Source organism: Oncorhynchus clarkii, chromosome 19 (assembly GCF_045791955.1).
Source record: "Oncorhynchus clarkii lewisi isolate Uvic-CL-2024 chromosome 19, UVic_Ocla_1.0, whole genome shotgun sequence".
NCBI classification, from domain to species: Eukaryota; Metazoa; Chordata; class Actinopteri; order Salmoniformes; family Salmonidae; genus Oncorhynchus; species Oncorhynchus clarkii.
Window position 1 is genome coordinate 39,899,915 of NC_092165.1, and position 24,046 is coordinate 39,923,960.

General features: G+C 45.0%; 1 protein-coding gene across 1 annotated transcript in view; it reads right to left on the reverse strand.

The window, feature by feature from the left end:
• Nucleotides 1-24,046, reverse strand: part of LOC139375189 (fibroblast growth factor receptor-like 1) — a 54,410-nt gene that overhangs the window by 11,949 nt on the left and 18,415 nt on the right. The window contains exon 3 of the mRNA XM_071116752.1: nucleotides 11,171-11,443. Within this exon, the coding sequence (XP_070972853.1) occupies nucleotides 11,171-11,443 (273 nt within the window). The remainder of the gene's footprint in view (nucleotides 1-11,170; nucleotides 11,444-24,046) is intronic.

Here is a 24,046-nt window from a genome sequence, read left to right on the forward strand (position 1 = left end):
GGACTGGGAGACTAGTCAGGATCAAGGGAAAGATTAACAGAGCAAAGTATAGAGAGCTCCTTGATGAAAACCTGCTCCAGAGCACTCAGAACTGGGGTGACTGGGGTGACAGTTCACCTTCCAACAGGACAACGACTAAGCACACAGCCAAGTCAATGCAGGAGTGGCCTTATGACAAGTCTCTGAATGTCCTTGAGTGGCTCAGCCAGAGCCCGGACTGATCTAACATCTCTGGAGAGACCTGAAAATAGCTCACCAAATACAGGTGTGCCGAGCATGTAGCATCATACCCAATAAGACACAAGGCTGTAATCACTGCCAAAGATGCTTCAACAAAGTACTGAGTAAAGGGTCTGAAAACGTATGTAAATGTGATACGTTTTTGTTATAAATTTGTAAACATTTCTTAAAAACCTGTTTTTGCTTTGTCATTATGGGTTATTGTGTGTAGATTGATGAGGGAAAAAGCGATTTAATAAATTTTAGAACAAGGCTGTAATGTAACAATGTGGAAAAAGTGGAGGGGTCTGAATACTTTCCGAATGCACTGTACATTCCTCAGTGCTCCAAGTTCTCCAATGAACTGCGTCAACTTGGGCTAAGGTGAACTCAAGGTTCCATGTCTCAAGCCAGTGAAAGCACTGGACCTTCATGTCTTCGGCTGAGGAGTTGGGACTGGACCAGTACCCTATCATGGACCCCATTGTTGCGGCCATGATTCTCCCAGACAAGGAGATCATTGGTAGATCTCACCAGTGTCCTCCGGGAACTCATCGGACTGCTGTGTCATGTACATGTTGACGTACACGACACAGATCGTGTACATCAACATCATGAGCCCCAGGGGGCATGGAGGTGGATAAGGCTGTTAGCACCATTTCCCTGTTCACGTGACCTGGGAGCAGGACCTTTGGTAGGAAGGCAGGATTAGGCAGCAGAGTAGAGCTCAGTTTACCCGGGAGAGATCGACGATAACACTCATTACTTAAAGGTGAAGCTTGAAGCTCGCCAACTCTCTTGGTAAAGGCGAGGGCCACCAGAAACGCTGTCTTAAGAGCAAGATGTTTAAAGTCTATAGCGTCTAACAGCTCGAAGGGAGGTATGGATAGTACTCCAAGAACCAGATCCAAATCCTATTTGGGAACTGAGGGAGCTCGAGGGGCGTAATCAACGGACTCCTTTAAGAAACCTTGCCATGAGCAGATGGCTGCCAAGCGGCCCATCCTGCTCTTCATCCTGACATGCTGAAATGGCTGAAATGGCTGATGCACATCATCAAACAAAGACCTCAAGAACTGGAGCACAGTTCTTATGCCGCAAGATTCTGGAGCAACACCCTGCTCCCCACACCACTGGCAAAACACGTGCCACTTTGTGTCATAGGTTGATGGAAAGGGCCCTGGCTGTTAGATGTTAACAACAGAGGGCTCAAAATCGAAACCAGACCAGGGCCAGCAGCCAGGCCTACAGCTGCAGGTGGGAGGGATTAGGATGCCGCAATGTGCCCTCCGCCTGTGACAATAGGTCCGGCCTCTGAGGTAGTTCCCATTCTGTCCCCACTAGGAGTGACAGTATTGTGCTAAACCAGTGGCGTCTCGGCCATCTCGGGGCAATCAGAAGGGCCTGGTGGCCTGCTTCCCTGATTCTGTCTAGAGTCGCTGGAATCGGCAGGATCAGGGGGAAGGCGTATAGCCTCTCCTCTGCCACTCCTTGGCCAGGGCATCTAGGCCAAATGGCCCAGGGGGGTTGGTTATCAGACCGAGTGGTGAAGCGGTCTAAGGCACTGCATCTCAGTGCTAGAGGTGTCTCTATAGAGCCTAGTTCAATTCCAGGCTGTATCACCAGCCATGATTGCGGGTCTCATAGGGTGGCGCACAATTGGCTCAGCATCGTACGGGTTAGGCCATCATTGTAAATAAGAATTTGTTCTTAACTGACTTGCCTAGTTAAATATAACATCTAAAACCTTTGACAACTATACAGAAAGTCCTTCAATTGCTGAAATAAGCATACTGAACAAAAATATAAACGCAACATGCAATAATTTCAACGATTTTACTGCGTTAAAGTTCATACAAGAAATCAGTCATTTGAAATAAATTCATTAGGCCATAATCTAAAGGCTTCACATGACTGGGCAGGGGCGCAGTCATGTGGGCAAAGACCAATCAAAATGAGTTTTACCCCACAAAGGTGCTTTATTACAGAGAAAAATACTCCTCAGTTTCATCAGCTGTCTGGGTGACTGGTCGCAGGCGATCTGGGAGGTGAAGAAGACTGATGTGCAGGTCCTGGGCTGGTGTGGTTACACGTGGTCTGCGGTTGAGGCGAGTTAGACGTACTGCCAAATTCTCAAAAACAACGTTGGATGTGGCTTATGGTAGAGAAATGGACATTAAATTCTCTGGCAACAGCTCTGGGAGACATTCCTGCAGTCAGCATGTCAATTGCACGCTCCCTCAACCTGAGACATTTGTGGTATTGTGTTGTGTGACAAAACTGCACATTTTAGAGTAGCCTTTTATTGTCCCAAGCAGAAGGTGGACCTGTGTAATGATCATGATGTTTAATCAGCTTATTGATATGCCACAACTTTTTATTTTTACATTTTATTTCACCATTATTTAACCAGGTAGGCCAGTTGAGAACAAGTTCTCATTTACAACTGCGACCTGGCCAAGATAAAGTAAAGCAGTTCGACACAAACAGTAACACAGAGGTACACATGGAATAAACAAACGTACCGTCAATTATACAGTAGAAAAAAGTATATATACAGTGGGTGCAAGTGAGGTAAGATAAGGGAGGTAAGGCAATAAAATAGGCCATAGTGGCGAGGTAATTAAGATATGGCAATTAAATACTGGAGTGATAGATGTGCAGAAGATGAATGTGCAAGTAGAGATACTGAGGTGCAAAGGAGCAAAATAAATAAATAAATACATTATGGGGATTGAGGTAGTTGGATGGGCTATGTACAGGTGCAATGATCTGCGAGCAGCTCTGACAGCTGGTGCTTGAAGTTAGTGAGGGGGATAAGAGTCTCCAGCTTCAGCGATTTTTGCAGTTCGTTCCAGTCATTGGCAGCAGAGAACTGGAAGGAATATATATCTGCTGGAGTGCGTGCTCCAGCAGTGGGTGCTGCTATGGTGACAAGTGAACTGAGATAAGGTGGGACTTTACCTAGCAAAGACTTATAGATGACCTGGAGCCAGTGGGTTTGGCAACGAGTATGAAGCGAGGGCCAGCCAACGAGAGCGTACAGGTCGCAGTGGTGGGTAGTATATGGGGCTTTGGTGTCAAAACAGATGGCACTGTGATAGACTGCATCCAATTTGTTGAGTAGAGTGTTGGAGGCTATTTTGTAAATGACATCGCCGAAGTCGAGGATCGGTAGGAAAGTCAGTTTTACGAGGGTATGTTTGGCAGCATGAGTGAAGGATGCTTTGTTGCGAAATAGGAAGCCGATTCTAGATTTAATTTTGGATTGGAGATGCTTCATGTGGGTCTGGAAGGAGAGTTTACAGTCTAACCAGACACCTAGGTATTTGTAGATGTCCACATATTATAGGTCAGAACCGTCCAGAGTAGTGATGCTGGACGGGCGGGCAGCGTTCTGTTGAAGAGCATGCATTTTTACTTGCATTTAAGAGCAGTTGGAGGCAACGGAAGGAGAGTTGTATGGCATTGAAGCTCGTCTGGAGGTTAGTTAGCACAGTGTCCAAAGAAGGGCCAGAAGTTATACAGAGTGGTGTCGTCTGCGTAGAGGTGGATTAGAGAATCACCAGCAGCAAGAGCGACATCATTGATGTATACAGAGGATGCGTAGAGGTGGATTAGAGAATCACCAGCAGCAAGAGCGACATCATTGATGTATACAGAGAAGAGAGTCGGCCCGAGAATTGAGCCCTGTGTCACCTCCATAGAAACTGCCAGAGATCCGGACAACAGGCCCTCCGATTTGACATACTGAACTCTATCAGAGAAGTAGTTGGTGAACCAGGCAAGGCAGTCATTTGAGAAACCAAGGCTGTTGAGTCTGCCGATAAGAATGTGGTGATTGACAGAGTCGAAAGCCTTGGCCAGGTCGATGAATACGGCTGCACAGTATTGTCTCTTATTGATGGCAGTTATGATATCGTTTAGGACCTTGAGCGTGGCTGAGGTGCACCCATGATCAGCTCGGAAGCCAGATTGCATAGCGGAGAAGGTACGGTGGGTTTCGAAATGGTCGGTGATCTGTTAACTTGGCTTTCAAAGACCTTAGAAAGGCAGGGTAGGGTAGATATTGGTCTGTAGCCGTATGGGTCTAGAGTGCCTCCCCCTTTGAAGAGGGGGATGACCACGGAAGCTTTCCAATCTTTGGGGATCTCAGACGATACGAAAGAGAGGTTGAACAGGCTAGTAATAGGGGTTGCAACAATTTCAGCAGATAATTTTAGAAAGAGAGGGTCCAGATTGCCTGCTCGCTGAAGTGTTTTAGGGAGCGTTTGACAGTGATGAGGGGTGGACGTTTGACTGCAGACCCATCACGCACGCAGGAAATGAGGCAGTGATTGCTGAGATCCTGGTTGAAGACAGCAGAGGTGTATTTAGAGTGCAAGTTGGTCAGGATGATATCTAAGTGGGTGCCCATGGTTATGGATTTAGTGTTGTACCTGGTAGGTTCCTTAACTTCTTGGTGACAGGGGGCAGTATTGGATGAATAAGGTGCCCAGAGTAAACTGCCTGCTATTCTGTCCCCAGATGCTAATATATGCATCGTATTAATAGTATTGGATAGAAAACACTCTGAAGTTTCTGAAACTGTTTGAATGATGTCTGTGAGTATAACAGAACTCATATGGCAGGTGAAAACCTGAGACAAATCCAACCAAGAATTGGGAAATCTGAGGTTTGTAGTTTAATTTAAGTGATTGCCTATCCAATATGCTGTGTCTATAGGGCCAGATTGCAATTCCCAAGGCTTCCAGCAGATGTCAAGTCTTTAGAAAGTTGTTTGAGGCTTCTATTGTGGAAGGGAGTCGAATAAGAGCTGTTTCAACAAGTAGACAGGCTGTGGCCAATCAGTTGTTTACTGCGCGGTCATGCGGGCACGCCATTCCATCTTTTTCCTCTCTAATGAATACGCTATTGTCCGGTTGGAATATTATTGAAGATTTATTATAAAAAGACCCTAAGGATTGATTGTAAACATCGTTTGACATGTTTCAACAAACTGTAATGGAACTCTTTTGACTTTTCGTCTGGATTTTGCACTCGCGCATTGTGCCAAACAAAACGGAGGTATTTGGACATAAATATGGACGTAATCGAACAAAAACAAAACTAAAATTTCTTGTGGAAGTGGGAGTCCTTGGAGTGCATTCCGATGAAGATCAGCAAAGGTAAGTGAAGATTTATAATGCTATTTATGACTTTTATTGACTTTTGGTGGGTAACTGTATGGCTTGCTTTTGTGGCTGAACGCTGTTCTCAGATTGTTGAATATTGTGCTTTTGCCCGAAAAGCTTTTTTGAAATCTGACACAGCGGTTGCATTAAGAACAAGTTTATCTTTAATTCTATGTAAAACATGTATCTTTCATCAAAGTTTATGATGTGTATTTCTGTTATTTGATGTGGCTCTCTGCAATTTCTCCGGATGTTTTGGAGGCATTTTTGAACATGGCGCCAATGTAAACTGAATATATAAATATGAACTTGATCAAACAAAACATACATGTATTGTGTAACATTGAGTCCTGGGAGTGTCATCTGATGAAGATCGTCAAAGGTTAGTGATTAATTGTATCTATATTTCTGCTTTTTGTGACACCTCTCTTTGGTTGGAAAATGGCTGAATGCTTTCTGTGACTAGTTGCTGACCTAACATAATGATATGTTCTGCTTTCGCCGAAAAGCCTTTTTGAAATCGGACACTGTGGTTGGATTAACGAGAAGTGTATCTTTAAAATGGTGTAAAATACTTGTATGGTTGAGGAATTTTAATTCTGAGATTTCTGTTGTTTTGAATTTGGCACCCTGCAATTTCACTGGCTGTTGGCGAGGTGGGACGCTAGCGCCCCGAACAATCCCAGAGAGGTTAATAATTTGTGTGAGATTGAGGGCATCTAGCTTAGATTGTAGGACGGCCGGGGTGTTAAGCATATCCCAGTTTAGGTCCCCTAACAGTGCGAACTCTGAAGATAGATGGGGGGCAATCTATTCACATATGGTGTCCAGGGCATAGCTGGGGTCTATGAGAGTGAGAGACTTGTTTCTGGAAACGTGGATTAAAAAAAAAAAAGGTAGATGCTCTAATTGTTTGGGCAGACCTGGAAAGTATGACAGAACTCTGCAGGCTATCTCTGCAGTATATTGCAACTCCGCCCCCTTGGGCATTTCTATCTTGTTGGAAGATGTTATAGTTAGGGATGTAAATTTCAGGATTTTTGGTGGCCTTCCTAAATCATGAGTCAGACACCGTTAGGACATCAGGGTTGGCAGAGTGTGCTAAAGTAGTGAATAAAACAAACTTAGTGAGGAGGCTTCTAATGTTAACATGCATGAAACCAAGGCTTTTACGGTTACAGAAGTCAACAAATGAAAGCGCCTGGGGAATGGGAGTGGTGCTGGGGGCTGCAGGGCCTGGGTTAACCTCTACATCACAGGAGGAGGAGCAGGATAAGGGTATGGCTAAAGGCTATAAGAACTGGTCGTCTAGTGCGTTCAGAACAGAGAGTAAAAGGAGCAGATTTCTGGGTGCGGAAGAATAGATTCAAGGCATAATGTGAGTACAGTGGAGATAAACCTAGGCATTGAGTGACGATGAGAGAGGTTTTGTCTCTAGAGGCACCATTTAAGCCAGGTGAGGTCACCGCATGTGTGGGGGGTGTAACAAAAGCACTATCTAAGGCATATTGGGCAAGGGGCACTAGGGGCTAGGGGCACTACAGTGAAATAAGATAATAATCACTAACCAAAACAGCAATAGACGAGGTATATTGACATTAGGGAGAGGCATGTGTAGCTGAGTGATCATAGGGTCCAATGAGTAGCACTAGATGAGTCAGGGAGCCAATTCCGTAGTCGCTGCTACGCTAGGTGAGCTGGAGACACAGCGATTCAGACAGCTGGCGGGCCGGGGCTAAGCAGATGGGCATCCAGCGACATAGCAACGGAAGAGCCTATTGTAACCACCTCGGACGGTTATGTCGGCAGACCAGTCATGATGGATCGGTGGGGCTCTGTGTCGGCAATAAAGGGTCCAGGCCAATTGGCACAAGAGCTATTGTAGCCCAAGAATTGGCTGGCGGACCTATTTGGCTAGCTGGGAGATGGGCCTAGCTCGAGGCTAGCTCCAGGCTAACTGGTGCTTGCTTTTGGACAGAGACATTAGCCAGGAGTAGCCACTCGGATAGCAGCTAGCTAGCTGTGATAATCCAGTGTAAAGGTGCAGCGCTTGCGGTAGGAATCTGGAGATGTGGTAGAGAAAAAGCAGTCTGATATGCTCTGGGTTGATATCACGTTGTGCAGACTGGCAGGAATTGACCGGGCTGAAGCTGGCTGATGTCCGAGTTAACGGTGAGGATCGCTAGCACTGGCTAACTGACAAAATATATACGAAGTAAACGATAAATACACAGGACTGGATGGGACAAGACAAAAACATACATCCAACTGCTACGCCATCAAGCCAGCTAAAGGTGAAGACGGCTAGCCGTGGCTAACAGTGACTACTAGCTAGTAGCTAGTTAGCTGGCTAGCTTCTGATGGTGGTTCCAGTTATAAGGTATAAAAATAGCAGATCCATACCACATTGGGTGAGGTGGGTTGCAGGAAAGTATATTTAGATTGTAGGTGGAAAGTGAGATTAAAATATATACGAAAAAAACTTGGCAACCACCTGTCAGGTGGATGGATTATCTTGGCAAAGCAGAAATGCTTACTAACTTGGATGAAAACAAATTTGTGCACAACATTAGAGAGAAGCCGTTTGTGCATATCGAACATTTCGGGGACCTTTTATTTCAGTTCATGAAACATGGGACCAACACTTTACATGTTGTGTTTATCTATTTTTTTCAGCATAAATCAAATCCATGATGAGAATAATCAGATGAACTGATACCAGACACGGACCTGGTGACACAGACCTCACTGTTTGTGACTATTCCTAATCTTGCCACCAGACAAAGAGTAATGAATGGATTAGTGGTTCACCAATCATGGCCTTGATTGGCTAGACAACGATAAGACGTGATGTATAATATATTTTTCTTTGGCTACAAATGTTCCTGCAATGTTCCCATGAAACATTTCTAGAACATTAATATCTTATGTTCTGAGAACAAGACAACCATGTTCTGTGTATGTTTGGTGGGACATTGATGGAATATTCTCCTAACCCACAGAAAACTGGGCACATGAATGTTCTTGCAATGTTCCCATGAAACGTATCTAGAACATTCATATCTTACGTTCTGAGAACATAGTAACCATATTCAGGGTAAGTTCTATTTGACATTTTGGCAATGAGGCCCTTTATGAACTTGTGGATACCATTTGTATGTCTCTGCGTGCAGTTTGAAGGAAGTTGCTAACCAGCACTAGCACAATTGCTAACTATTGTTAGCGCAATGATTGGAAGTCACTACGGGCCTTAAGCTTGAAAGCAGGCCAGGATATTGTCGCCACTGTTTCCCTGAACAGCACTTGAACTGACTGCAGTTGTTTCTTAATCTTTTTCTTTCTGAGCACAAGTAAAAACAAACTCAAATGATGGATACTGTTCGCAGAGCTACATTGGAAGCTGGCCAGTATTACACTTCCCATTTACAACACACAAATAAAACCCCTCTCTGAAGACACTACCAGCTTTCCCCATCAGGCATTGAACTACATACAAAACACAGTAGGAAAAAAGAAGGAAGTGAAGTGCTGCTAAGGTACACAACAGTAGATTTTGGTAGACAGAATGTTCTCTTTGGTATAAGGGGTCAATTGGTCATCAAAAAGAAAGGAGGACCAAGGCACACTTCATATAAAAACTCAGACTTGTTTCGGCTGCATGCCCTTCATCAAGGAGTTTTTAAACTTTTAACATGCCATACAAATAATGGCATTTTAATTAATTAAATGAAGAGTACATACAAAACACAATTAAGATGTTTAACAATTAGGCACATCAAGAGGTACAATAATTTCACCATTGATTGGAAAGTGCCGCTCACAATAAGTATGGACCATTCTACCGTTTTTAGGCTGTGAGTTCTCTCTCTCAGTTCTCTCAATGTTCAGTCCTGTAAATGTTTTAAAATGAGGCTCCCCTAATCTCCCTAGCCCAAAAAGCCTCTGACTGCACTGCACCCCTGATGGAACAATTACCTTTAAAAACAAACAAACTGGTGGTGTGTGCCAGTCCCAGACTGGGATGATGGATGAGAGAATGGAGAGAAGAGAGGGGGGGTCTCTGTGGTCTTACAAAACAGAGATGTACAATGACTGCTGAGAGGCTAGTGTTGGGTTGTCACGCATTCACCACAAACGGTGGGAAAGGAAAACAGAACGAACTCCATCTGTATGAAGAACGAAGCCAAACAGTGGTGGAGATCAGAGAGGGTGAAAATAATGTTGTTCAGTAAAATAAAATACACATAAGAAAACAGTGTGCCTTAATAAAAAAAACATCTCTTTCCTGTTTGGGAGTAGGTATCTAGTAATACAGGCAGGCAGGTTGAACAGGTTGAAGTTATCTTATACAATCTCACCCTGCTTCAGCGCTACTGAAGGCTAGAATACTTTTCATTACATAGTACAGGGCTCCCGAGTGGCGCAAGACACTGCATCTCAGTGCAAGAGGTGTCACTGCAGTACCTGGTTCGAATCCAGGCTGCATCACAGTTGGCCGTGATTGGGAGTCCCATAGGGCGGTGCACAATTGGCCCAGCGTCGCCCGGGTTTGGGCAGGGTAGACCGTCATTGTAAATAAGAATTTGTTTTTAACTGACTTGCCTAGTTAAATAAAAAACAGGAAGGCCAAGCTAGATAAATCAGTGCATTATAAGTACAGCAGACAGACATGACATTGATGAAATACACTCGTGTGAACTTTGACATTCCTCCTCTTGGTGGGTCTATAGTGTATACCTAACCAGGAAAAATCAACAGTTTTGCACTCTTGTTGACATCTCAGTCAACTTCATATTGAACAGGAGCAAAAATAACTTTGTTAGAATCACATTTCCCCAGATCCGCATCCCGACCCTATGATACTCGCTACACAATGGACATCATTCTCTTTCCCCACTGTTATCCTGATCTGATTTATGTGATTAGAGTTCTACCCCAAAACAAGGCCAGTGTGAGAAACCATCACAAGACCAGGAAGCAGCTCCTCCGGTCGGCCCCTGCTCTCCCCTCTCCTCCCCTGCAGGAGGCTCTGGACCTAATTAGGCATCTTAGAGTAATTAAACTAAACAGAGCTTTCACGCTCCACTCCTCTCATTCATCACGCTCTACTCAAGCACAGAGCCATCCTACTGTACTGTATGTACAGAGGCAGAGAGAGCAGCACTACGGCCTTAGTGGAGGAAGTAGACCAGTGACCAGTAGCTTGACTTAACTTACTGAGAGTTTAAATGCTTGACTCTTGCACACCACATCATGTCCTCTTATATGCTTTACAGGGCTTCATAGGTTAATGTTAAGGTGAACATGTGTCTTGTTGGACTATTCCGAATTAAAGAGCCTCTGCTTTAACAGTACAGAGTTTAGCCTGGGGATAGGGAAGAAGTTAAGATATGCTTGAGTCACCGAGGATGATGCAATATGAAACAACATCCCATGCTGCTGTTGACTTTGGGATTGAGCAGTATAGGATATAACAGATATAAGAGAGGGGGGGACTAACTTCAATCCCCTTTCCTAAATCCCCTTATTTCAGAGCCATGAATCCATGGTGCATGGTATTGTCTTTTAACATCTGCATATCGACACGATCTTGACCTGAGCGGAAGAGTTAAGTGACTGACTAAATCGCTTCCTCAAAAGATGATGGCAAGTTTTGAGTCATGTACATGGTTTCTGGGTAGAGTCATCGTAAAGGTGATTTCACGGTGAATGGTATTACTTGGCAAACAGTAATATACTGTAATGTAGAGCAGACTGCAAGACACCTTTCTACTTACCGATGACAATGAGGGTATAGTTGATATTAACGCTGCCGAAGCCATTGGTGGCTTTGCAGACGTAGGTTCCAGCATCCTCGGCCTCTACCTCCTTGATCTTCAGGCCCAGGCGGAGGATGCGGAAGCGGATCCAGCCGCTGTGGATGTTGCGGCCATCCTTGGTCCACATGATGAGGGGTGGAGGGTCTCCCTCCACAGAGCATGGTAGCTTGATGGAACTCCCCAGGCGCACTGGCTGTCTGTGGGCCACCCTCTCAGACACCCACGGAGGACCTGGAGCAACACACACAAATTGAGTTGAACCATATGTATGTTCAACAACAGTCTTCATTTAATCTAGACATATAATACAGACTACATTGATATACATCAATAAACCACATAGTACTGTAACTCATCTCTAATTTGAACTGATTTGATACCAATTGATCTCTGACTTGGGCTGTATTGAATTAAGCAAAAACCCTTGAATGCTTTTTGGGAAGACGTGGGGGCTTATTCATTACCCCTTCTTTCGTCTGATTACGAGAGATGTTGAAACCAGATTGTAATAATTGGACTAGCCTTGTCATCCATTACAGACAGAGTTGGAGGCTCTGGCTCTGGTTGTATGTAGCGTGCGGGAGATCAAAGCGCAACAGAGAGGGCAGGGCCACTGTGGGGTGGACAGCAGCCCCGCTCCCTGCTCCTAATTGGCTCAGGTTGGCCTCCTCTGATCTGGTGAAGTGGAGCTGGCTCAGACAACCTGTGATAGTCAAGTTACTTAGGAAGCCTGCACAATTCACTGAGACAGCTTAAAGCAGCAGTAGTGCTGAACCGGATCACAACATAACAGAGAGAAACTGAGCACAGTGAAACAACAGAAATTAGCAGATGAGTAGGGTAAACAATGTGGAGAATGCAACATAATTTAATAAAACAGTTACTGCTCTTAAAATTAGCACTTGGCGTAGTCTGTCTTTCAATACAAATTGTCAGTCTGGTAGCAGTAAAACCTTTGGGAAGGCAGAATAAACAAGACCTCTCTCAACACACACTTAGTCACATTCCAACAGTGCATTTCACACATATGGTAAACAAGCAGTTCATTACAGAGATGGGGGTGTATAGGGAAGGGGGCTGCAGATAACTCCATCTGGGCCTTTATTGGTCACGTTGCTAACAGATGTGGCTGAACTCAACAGCAGGTAAAGGATCTGGAACCCTGGGCTGCCTGGGGGTAGTAACCCTTGGGGGAGGTGGACTTCAGGGTCTGTTCATTGTAATGGTAACAGACTCCTCACAAGTTGTGTGTACCATTTTTTTAAACTGCATTATCAACACACTAATCTACTAGACTGCATAAAGTGGACAGTCAAAGGGTGAGTGTACGCTATCCTTTCACTCCACTCTGACTGCTCCATGAGAGAAGGTGAACCCTATGCTATGTTAAATCCGTCTTACACACACACGCACTGACGTACTCCCAGATACGCACGTGGAGTGCACAGGCTCTGCCGTCCTCTTTGGCCTTCCTGTTCTGCAGCATGCACAGGAAATTGTAAGTGTCACTGTTTACGTCTGTGGGGAGAACGTGACCACAGTCTTTTTCGGGTTTTCAGCCGGCCCATATCTCACTCCTCTGCTACCATGAGAGTAGAACAGAGGGACTCAGTGTTCACTCCTCCTCAACAGACTATCTGCTCAGAACCACAGAGAGAGTGAGAGAGAGGTCACCGCACATGGAGGAAATACCCCCTGCCCAGCCTGAGTCTCACCTTCACTAATTCATAAAGCTAATGAGTGTTTATCTAATGCAATCAACTGCTTCTAAATGTGCAATGACAACAGAGAAGCGACCTTCTACCACAGATTAAATAAACTACTAACTAATTTCTATCAACTAACCAGGCCTATAGCAAACTGTCAAAATGCACTAATTCAGCATTATCAGAACAAAGCCTTTGGGGTCAAGTTTTTCTAACCCCACATTCTCTTTCTTCTGTATCATGAGAATGATCTTTTGGAGAAATTTTATTTTCAAAGAGCGCATTGTTTATGCAAGAAGAAGAAAATAGTATTTCTTTAGTGTTAGTGAAAGCACTCACAAACACTTTTTTTGCCCCCCGAAAAAACACTTCGGCTTAATAAACTAGAAGAGTGCTTGGCAGCCACATCAAGTGCGTGGAATGTGCAACAAATGATTTCCTCCCTCCGTCTCTCCTCTTTAAAAGCCTTTTGATGTGCTTTGAAAAACAAGACATGAAGAGGTGCTGAAAGTCAAGGCCACCGTCTGAATAACGTAATAAGTGTTTGTGCAGTATGAATGACCACCATCCTCTCCTCAACAGAAATACTTCTCCTCCTCTATCTCAAGGACAGGTTCTTTTAAAATTGTAGCTGAAATGAAGCCTCGGATTAAATGCTTAGAGACAGAGACCCTCCCTGTGAAGTAAATACTCAATAGGTCCATTGCAGTGACATCAGTTTGTAACTCTGTTACACACTTAGATTCAGTTTGTTCTTTTACATGATCTATGACACACCGCATACTTCAATCTACTCTAACAAAGTCTGTTCATGTCAGTGGAGGAACTCTGTTACTAAACAGTGGGATGACAAATGGAACTCTGTTACTAAACAGTGGGATGACAAATGGAACTCTGTTACTAAACAGTGGGATGACAAATGGAACTCTGTTACTAAACAGTGGGATGACAAATGGAACTCTGGAAGATTTACATCAAACGGGTCAGCACTTGAGTGTTTACACAACTGGTTTGCGTTATTAGTGTCCCTGTAAATGGAAAGCGATACATATGACCGCATGCATGAGCTTTCCCGTGTTGCCGTAATGGTGAAGGGCCTTATTTTAGCCGGGCTCTGCGTTAAAATGGAATCTTTCATGGTGAGCAAAAGGAGGTCTGGCGACTCACAGAATTAGCTCTGTTTTTCTTTGCTCAATTTGGTGATGGATTATTTTAAGAGAAAAGGGCACATTAAACAAGAGGCATTCTTGTGATTCAGGCTAAATATATCTCTGGTTTTATTAACCGTTTGGAGGGGTTAAGCAACTGTTGATTCAAAACGAGGACAAAGCTAGAGAGAAACAGAGCAGGGAATCAGAGAATGAGAAAGGAAGAGGGGAACACACAAGCAGACTGTAGTAGGCTGCCAGGCTTCAGTGATGTTCAGATGGGCTGGCAGCTCTTCCCTCCTTTCTGTTTTCTTCTTCAAAACACCTGTGGATTTGTAATGATGTGTACATGCATTTTTTCCTCTCTACGAGTGCTTTGGTCTTTCTCGTCATCACAAACAGGTCAATAAAGGAATGACTCCATTGCTGACAGACATTAGAATAGAGAACACCTGGGTCTCAAGAAACCGCACTCGGTGATCCATGCAATACAGTAAACAACACACTTACAGAGCATTCGGAAAGTATTCTAACCCCTTTTTCCACATTTTGTTACGTTACAGCCTTATTCTAAAATGTATTCAATAGTTTTTTTCATTCATCAATCTACACACAATACCCCATATTGACAAATGCTGCACAGGTCTCTCCAGAGATGTTTGATTGGGTTCAAGTCCAGACTCTGACTGGAACACTCAAGGACATTCAGAAACTTGTCCCAAAGCCACTCCTGCATTATCTTGGCTGTGTGCTTAGGGTCATTGTCCTGTTGGAAGGTGAACCTTAGCCACAGTCTGAGGTCCTGAGTGCACTTGAGCAGGTTTTCATCAAGGATCTCTCTGTACTTTGCTCCGTTCATCTTTGCCTTGATCCTGACTAGTCTCCCAGTCCCTGCCACTGAAAAACACCCCCACAGCATGATGCTGCCACCACCATGCTTCACCGTAGGGACTGTGCAGGTTTCCTCCAGACGTAATGCTTGGCATTCAGGCCAAAGAGTTCAATCTTGGATTCATCAGACCAGAGAATCTTGTTTCTCATGGTCTGAGAGTTCTTTTAGTGCCTTTTGGCAAACTCCACGGGGGCTGTCATATATTTGCCTTTTACTGAGGAATGGCTTCTGTCTGGCCTCTCTAACCCAAAGGCCTGAGATGGTTGTCCTTCTGGAAGGTTCTCTTATGTGGAAGGACCACCAGAGGGCAGGCTGGGCTCATGGATAGTAGCCCAACAAGGCATGGGAGGCAAGGTAACCAGAGGCAATTAAGCACAGCTGACGGTACTAATGACATACTCTCCTTCCCCTATAAGAGAGAGAATGGAACCAGCAGAGAAGGGGGAAAACTATCTCTGGAAGATGGCCACCGAGAGAGAGGAGCTATCCAGGAAGAACCACTAAAACGGTGACAATCCCGTGACTTTTTGTTGTAGTTTAAAGATAATCCTATTATGTTCTTGTTTCATCTGGAGAAGAAGATGTATGTTTTTCCTTGGAAGATTTTCATTGATTATGTTGGAGTGTTTGTGTTGACCCAATGCCCTCAATAGAGAACTGTGTTCAATCAAGAAAACTTACTCCTGACTCGTTTATTCCACCTTCCCGCTTTAGAGTGACGCCCAATTAGTTGGTCCGCTCACATTGGTGGAGAATGCAGGTATTAGGTGGACGAGTGACACAAGGATAAGTGAGTAAATCAAGATTCTTCCAGTAGACCCGGAGGAACCATTCAAGAACGATGGATAACGCCCTACTACAACAATTGATCACGGCACAGCAGACAACCATAGAACTCCTGCAACAACAGCTGAGCCGACGAGAAGAACCTAGAGTTAAGCCAAGAGTGGCTGCTCACGCCATCTTACCTCGTCTCTCCAAGGAGGATGATATTGAGGCCTTCCTCATGACCTTCGAAAGGACGGCCACCTTGGAAGAGTGGCCGCCCACAGAATGGGCGAGCGCATTAGCCCCTCTTTTGACCGGGGTGGCTCAGGAAGCCTATTTTGACCTGGATTCCCGCGAAGCTGCGGACTATGGGCGACTAAAAACCGAAATCCTGTCCCGGTACCAGCTGACTGCCAGAGATAGGGCTGTAAAATTCCATCAATGGACCTATACAGCTGATCAACCCGTCCGTGCCCAGATCTTCGCATTAATACGACTGACGAAACAGTGGCTAGAACCTGGAAAGGGAGTAGGACATGTGATAGAGACTCTCGTAGTGGACAAGATATTGAGAGAATTACCCAGTGACTTAAAAAGGGTTGTGGGGCAAGCCAACCCGTTGTCAGCCGACGACATAGCCCAGGCGGTGGAAACATATCGGTCTACAGGGGAGTTGTTAAAAAGTGACAAGAAGGAACGGAAGGAGTCTTCCAATCCCGTACCACGACTCACCCCGGCGCGCCCGCCACCGAAACGTCCAAACCCCCCCCGGAGGTGGGAGAAGTCAGCCACCACACAGCAGGGTCTGTGTTATAAATGTCAGTCTCCCAACCATTATGCCCCACAATGTCCTAGCAAGGATGAGCCCATGGTCACGGAGTCATCACTGCCTATCCCCACACATCCCGTTTTGAGGGGGCAGGATCAACACTGTTGGTTAGCAGAGATAGCCCCAGCCTCAGAGATTCCGGTGCGAGTCGAAGGACAAGATGTGGTAGCTATTCTCGACTCGGGAAGTATGGTTACGTTAGTAGAGGAGCGGATGGTGACCTCCGCAACACTGCTACCAGACAAAGTAGCCGTATCCTGTATCCATGGAGACACCCACTATTACCTCACTGTGAATCTGCCTATTCTCACTCCAAAAGGAAGGTGTACAGTCAGGGCAGGGAAAGTGCCCCATCTGAAGGTGCCATTATTGATCGGGAGAGACTGTCCCCTATATAAGGAGCTTTGGCAGATGACGTTATGCACGGGAAGAAGGGGGACAGGAAAGAAGAGAAAATCCAAGCCCGAGGTAGTAGTCCTACAAGGAAACGTAGCCGCGTCCTCGTCCTCTGCAGCAGAGGAAGAAATAGCGACCCAACGTTTACGACAGATATTCCAGGAAACCACCGATGAAGACACATGTGAAGGGTTATACACAACGCAGGAAGGAAGGAGCAACCAGGCGCTAAGGGATATATTTGAAGCTCCATCCGAGGAGGGAACCTGGAAGGGATTCTCCTCGGTCACCCCTGATGGGGATGTGGAACATCCTCCACATCCCTCTACCGAGGTCGACCTGCCCCAGGAATTAAAGGGACAGTTCGGCACCTCGCAGCATAGAGACCGAGACCTAAGGGAGGCCATGAGGAAGGTGAAGGTGATCGACGGGAGGAACGTCGACGGATCAGGTGAGCCCCCTCTTCCTTACTATGCAATCAGGCGGGGTCTCTTATACTGGGTCGTACGACGAAGGGGGGAAAACCAGGAATTACTAATGGTGCCTAGGCCATACAGGGATACAGTTCTACAGTTAGCCCATTCCCACGTCCTAGGAGGACACCTGGCACGAGACAAGACTATTGACAGAATCATGCAGAGATTCTATTGGCCCCGGGTCACCCGGGATGTGGCCAGGTATTGTAGGACGTGTGATCAATGTCAACGTACAGCCCCAAGGCCACACCTACGTAACCCTTTGATTCCTCTCCCCATCATAGAGACTCCCTTTGAACGCATAGCTATGGACCTCGTAGGACCCCTCCCAAAATCCGCCAGAGGACACGAGTACATCCTAGTGGTTATAGATTACGCTACCAAGTTCCCGGAGGCCATACCCCTGCGTAACATGTCGTCAAAGGGAATTGCCAAGGAGTTATTCCTGATGTTCTCTCGTGTGGGCCTCCCCAAGACTATCTTAACCGATCAAGGAACCCCGTTCATGTCCCGGTTGATGAAGGACTTGTGTCGGTTATATCAGGTTCAACAGATACGTACAAGCATATTCCACCCTCAAACAGACGGGTTGTGTGAACGCTTGAACAAAACGATTAAAAGCATGTTGAGAAGAGTGGTGTCCCGAGACGGGAAAAACTGGGACATGCTTCTCCCACATTTAATGTTTGCCCTGCGAGAAGTACCCCAGGCATCTACTGGATTCTCTCTGTTTGAATTGCTCTATGGCAGACCCTGTCGAGGAATCCTCGACTTAGCCAAGGAGACCTCCAACCATGCCCCTTTCGATCCACAATAGAACACGTTACCCTGATGAGAGACCGCCTGTCAGCAGTGTGGCCCATAGTCAAGGAGCATATGGAGAAGGCCCAAAGGACCCAAGGCCGGGCCTATGATAAGTCCGCGACCCCCCGTGAGTTCACCGTGGGAGAGAAAGTGATGGTGCTTGTGCCCACGGCCGAACATCGCTTGCTGGCGCAGTAGAGGGGGCCCTACGAGGTAATGAAAAGGGTCTCACCGGTCAATTACCTCATCAAGCAACCTGACAGGAGGAAGAAGGTCCAACTCTATCACATAAACCTGCTGAAGACGTACCATGGACGAGAGGAGGAGGTGGCTTTGATGGCCCTGGAGGGCAAAGGAAAAGAGGAGGCTCTACCACAGGTGCGCCGTGGCCAAACTCTCCTACCGGAGCAGTCAAGACAGCTAGACAAGCTGATTATGAACTTCGGTCGAATATTCTCTCCATTCCCAGGACAAACAGATGTCCTGTTCCACCATATCCACACTGAACCCGGCAAGAAGGTGCATATCCGCCCTTACAGGATTCCTGAGGCTCGCCGAGTCATCGCTAAGAAAGAGGTGAGGGAAATGTTGAGGATGGGCGTGATCGAGCCCTCGAGCCCGACGAGTGAGTGGTCCAGTCCCATAGTCCTGGTCCCCAAATCCGATGGTAGTATGAGACTCTGCAAAGACTTTAGGGGCGTGAATGCCATCTCTACATTCGATGCGTATCCCATGCCCCGCGTGGATGAACTCTTGGAGCGCTTAGGAAAGGCCAAGTTCATCACTACCCTGGATTTGACAAAGGGATATTGGCAAGTGCCGGTGGCTCCGGAGGATCGCCCAAAGACTGCCTTCGCCACCCCAGAGGGGCTTTTCCAGTATGTGAGGATGCCCTTCGGACTGCACGGTGCCGCTGCAACTTTCCAACGCCTCATGGATGCCATTCTACGGCCCCATCAAGAGTATGCAGCGGCCTACATAGACGATGTGGTCATCCACAGCGAGGACTGGGATAGTCACCTCCTGCGATTACGGGCGGTGCTCGTGAGTTTGGAAGCCACAGGGTTGACCGCCAATCCAAATAAATGCTGCCTGGGCCTGTCCGAAGCGGAATACCTGGGGTACACCGTGGGGAATGGGAAAATACGCCCACAGGCAGAGAAGACAAGGGCAATTCGTGACTGGCCTCGACCCCAAGCGAGATGTTCGGGCCTTCTTAGGGATAACAGGATATTATCGCCGTTTTATCCCGGGATATGCAACCATTGCCAACCCCCTCACAAACCTCATCAGGAAAAACCTGCCAAACCAGGTAGAGTGGAAAGACGAGACGGAAGAGGCCTTTCAATTGCTAAAAGATGGCCTGTGTTCTGATCCCGTTCTACAGGCTCCAGACTTCTCACAAGAGTTCATTGTGCAGGTCGACGCCTCGGATACAGGGCTCGGGGCCGTACTAGCTCAGGGTAAAGGTGAAGAAGAGAAGCCGATTCTCTTCATTAGTAGGAAGCTCAGCGATCGGGAACAGAGGTATGCGACCGTAGAGAAAGAGGCCTTAGCCATCAAGTGGGCCCTCGATTATCTCCGGTACTACCTACTGGGTCGGAGGTTTGCATTAGTTACTGACCATGCGCCCCTCACGTGGATGGCTGGTAAGAGAAACAATAACAACAGAATAGCCAGATGGTTTTTGTCTTTACAACCGTTCTCTTTCCATGTCATCCACAGGGCCGGATCGAGGAACGGGAATGCAGACGCGCTGTCCCGACGCGACCAGGACGGTGCGTCTGGCGCCCGACCCTCCGGTTCGGTCCTGGGGGGGGAAGGTATGTGGAAGGACCACCAGAAGGCAGGCTGGGCTCATGGATAGTAGCCCAACAAGGCATGGGAGGCAAGGTAACCAGAGGCAATTAAGCACAGCTGACGGTACTAATGACATACTCTCCTTCCCCTATAAGAGAGAGAATGGAACCAGCAGAGAAGGGGGAAAACTATCTCTGGAAGATGGCCACCGAGAGAGAGGAGCTATCCAGGAAGAACCACTAAAACGGTGACAATCCTGTGACTTTTTGTTGTAGTTTAAAGATAATCCTATTATGTTCTTGTTTCATCTGGAGAAGAAGATGTATGTTTTTCCTTGGAAGATTTTCATTGATTATGTTGGAGTGTTTGTGTTGACCCAATGCCCTCAATAGAGAACTGTGTTCAATCAAGAAAACTTACTCCTGACTCGTTTATTCCACCTTCCCGCTTTAGAGTGACGCCCAATTAGTTGGTCCGCTCACACTTATCTCCACAGAGGAACTCTACAGCTCTGTCAGAGTGACCATCGGGTTCTTGGTTACCTCCCTGACCCATGCCCTTCTCTCCTGATTGCTCAGTTTGGCCGAGTGGCCAGCTCTAGGAAGAATCTTGGTGATTACAAACTTCTTTCATTTATGAATGAGGGACGCCACTGTGTTCTGGGGGACCTTCAATGCTGCAAAAGATGTTGGTACCCTTCCCCAGATCTGTGCCTGGAAACAATTCTGTCTCTGAGCTCTACGGACATTTCCTTCAACCTCATGGCTTGGTTTTTGCCCTGGTATGCACTGTCAACTGTGGGACCTTATATAGACAGGTGTGCCTTTCCAAATCATGTCCAATCAATTTCATTTACCACAAGTGGACTCCAATCAAGTTGTAAAAACATCTCAAGGATGATCAATGGAAACAGGATGCACCTGAGCTAAATTTCAAGTCTCATAGCAAAGGGTCTGAATACTTATGTAAATAAGGTATTTCTGTCTTAATTATTTTATAAATTTGCAAACAATTCTAAAAAACAGTTTTTGCTTTGTCATTATAGGGTATTGTGTTACCTATTGCTGAGGTAGGCAGTAACGTAACAAAATGTGGAAAAAGTCAAGGGGTCTGAATACTTTCCGAAGGCAATGTAGGTCTTAGTTGTACCACACTAACACCATGGCTACACAGGTCACGCGTGTGCATGCGCAGCGTGCGCATGTTGATTTTGTCTATCCCCATCATAGACTTATACATCGCATCAGTGTATCTGTCCCATTATGGTGTTTGTGAGAGCACGGGCAGCACAATTGAGGCCATCTCCATTTAGAAGTAGTCCATTTTCTTCTTCTACTAGAAGGAAATTGTTGGCAAACAAACTGAAAGGGTGCCTATAATATGGTGATTTTTAGCAAAATAAGTAGTGAGTCACAAACAAAAGAGGTGTTGTGCAAATACAGAATGCAACTTCCAAATAAAAATCTGTCTGTAAATATGCCCATATAGTTTCACAAACTATATGTCATGATCCAAAAGCAAATGAGTCACAAATTAGGATTTACAAATTAACGCAATACAGTTGTTTTACTGGTTAACACAGCATATTTTACAAAAATAGTTTTTACTTTGCAAACACAACAGTGGTCAAATATGTTTTCGTGAATATGGCTGATTAACTCTTGTGACCTGCATCTTACATATTTATGACTTGTATTACATTTTTGAGTTGACTCCACATATTTGTGAGTTGCATTTTACAGATCAGTTGTACAAATGTAATATACAGAATCTAGACTAGGACATCTTCAATTCTCATAAAAATAAGATAAAAATGAATATATTACAATAACTTTTGAAAATGCATCTGTTTTGGTATCCTGGCTTCCTTTCTTCTTTTCATATCTTAATTCCCTCCTTTCCTAGCTTGCTTTCCTTGATCCCTTTTGCTTCCTTTCCTCCCCTTCTTTGCTTTCCTAGCTCTCTTTCCTCCTATCCTTTCTTAACTAAATTTTCTTTCCTCCTAGCCTAGCTTCTTTTCCTCCATTCCTTGAGCCCTTTCCATCCTAGCTTCCTTTCCTCTCATCCTTTCTTTCCGTGACTTTCTCTTCTATATTCTTTCCTTTCTCCCTTTCCTTCCCCAGCTTCCTCTCCTCCTTTCCTATTTCCCTTTATTTTCCACCTTTCCTAGCTCCCTTTCCTCCTATCTTCCATTCCTTCTTTCCTAGCTTCCCTTCCTTGATCCTTTTCCTTCTTTTCCTCCCCTCCCCTGCTTTGCTTTTCTAGGGAAGCAATGGTGATATAGACGTTCTTCTTCTATGTTTTTATGTTTTATTATCTCTCTGCTATAGTGTGTTCAACCATGTTGGATCTTGCCTAGCCATCTTGTCTCAAGAGGACCACAATGGAAATAAGTCCCAGACTTTATTGTGTGTTATCCTTGATGATTTTACTCACTTATTTTTGAAAATGGTCAAATTAATAAACTAAACAACAACAAAAATAGTAAAGGAATAGAGGAGAGGAAGCCAGAGAAGGAAAGGGAGCAAGTAAAGGATGAGAGGAAAGGAAGCTAGGAAGGAAAGGGAGTAAGGAATGGATGAAAGGAAGCTAGGCTAGAAGGAAAGGTAAGGGAGTTAGAAAATGATAGGTGGAAAGAGAGCTAGGAAACCAAGACTGGGAGGAAAGGAAGCAAAAGGGATCAAGGAAACCAAGCTAGGAAAGGAGGGAATACCAAACCAGATGCATTTCTAAAATGTATTGTAATATATTCATTCATATCTTATTTTTAGGAGAACTGAGTATGTCCTAATCTAGATTATGTATATTAAATCTGCACAAACTGATCTGAAAAATACAACTCACAAAATAATCGAGACAGGGTTTCCATTAGGAAAACGTGGCGCCAGACAACGTGACCGGGAAGATTTTAATTTACTGGTCATTTAAGAAATCTACTGGACACATATGCATTGTCGGTAACACTTTACCTGACACCCAGCGTCATTTCACGTTATGACAGTCATAAACATTTCATAATATGTTATAACAGCTGACATAACATGTCGTAACCAGTTATAATATGGTCATAACACTGTCATGACATTGCGTTATTTCATGGCTGGTAATGACACCTACGTAAGTGTTAAACAAAACTACCACAGTAGTTATTTTATGGCTGGTTATGACACCTAGCCTACATAACAGTGTCGAAACCCACAGAACCTACCACACAAGGCATGTACGTGATAGGCCTTTCTGGCCTATAATGGTCATAATGCTTCTTGACAGTGCCATAAAGTGTATATTCTACAAGTAATTAATAAATGGGGTAAAAAAAAAACATGATTGTAAAGAATTAATTACAACAATGAACCAAGGATTTAAGAAACAAACTTCCAAATAAAAGGAAAGTGGGAATAAAAGTGGGGTTTGACACTCTTATGTAGGTGTCATAATCAGCCATAAACTAATGCAAAAATGTCACAACAGGTGTAAATATATGACAGTGTTTTGACCATATTATGACAGGTTATGACAGTCAGCTGTATGACCATGCCATAATGTGTTATATGACACTGGGTGTCAAGTAAAGTGTTACCCATTAGGTGTGTAACTCATTAGGGCGTCCTCAGAATGACAGAAAGCACATTTGGATTATGGTAATTATTCTTAACGAAACATGCAACTCCTGTAATGAAGCAGTCAATAAAATTTCATTTTCAAACATTTGCCAAAATGAAATTCGTGGGAAAAAGGGATAACACCATTCTAAACAGCGCACTCCCCGTCAATCCCCGTAATTTGGTTACATTAATTTCTGTTAATGCATTGTATTACTAATTAGGCCTACAGTCATTTACCATTCTCATTCTTGGAGTGGAAACATTGTTCACAACCTGCTACACTTGTGAGAAACAAATGTTGATTTATATCATAACCATCATTTACCAATTGTCAATTTGTTCATTGTCTTTTATTAGGAGTGCTCCATGTGAGCAATGAGCATGGGTCTGGTTGTTAATGTTAATGTTGA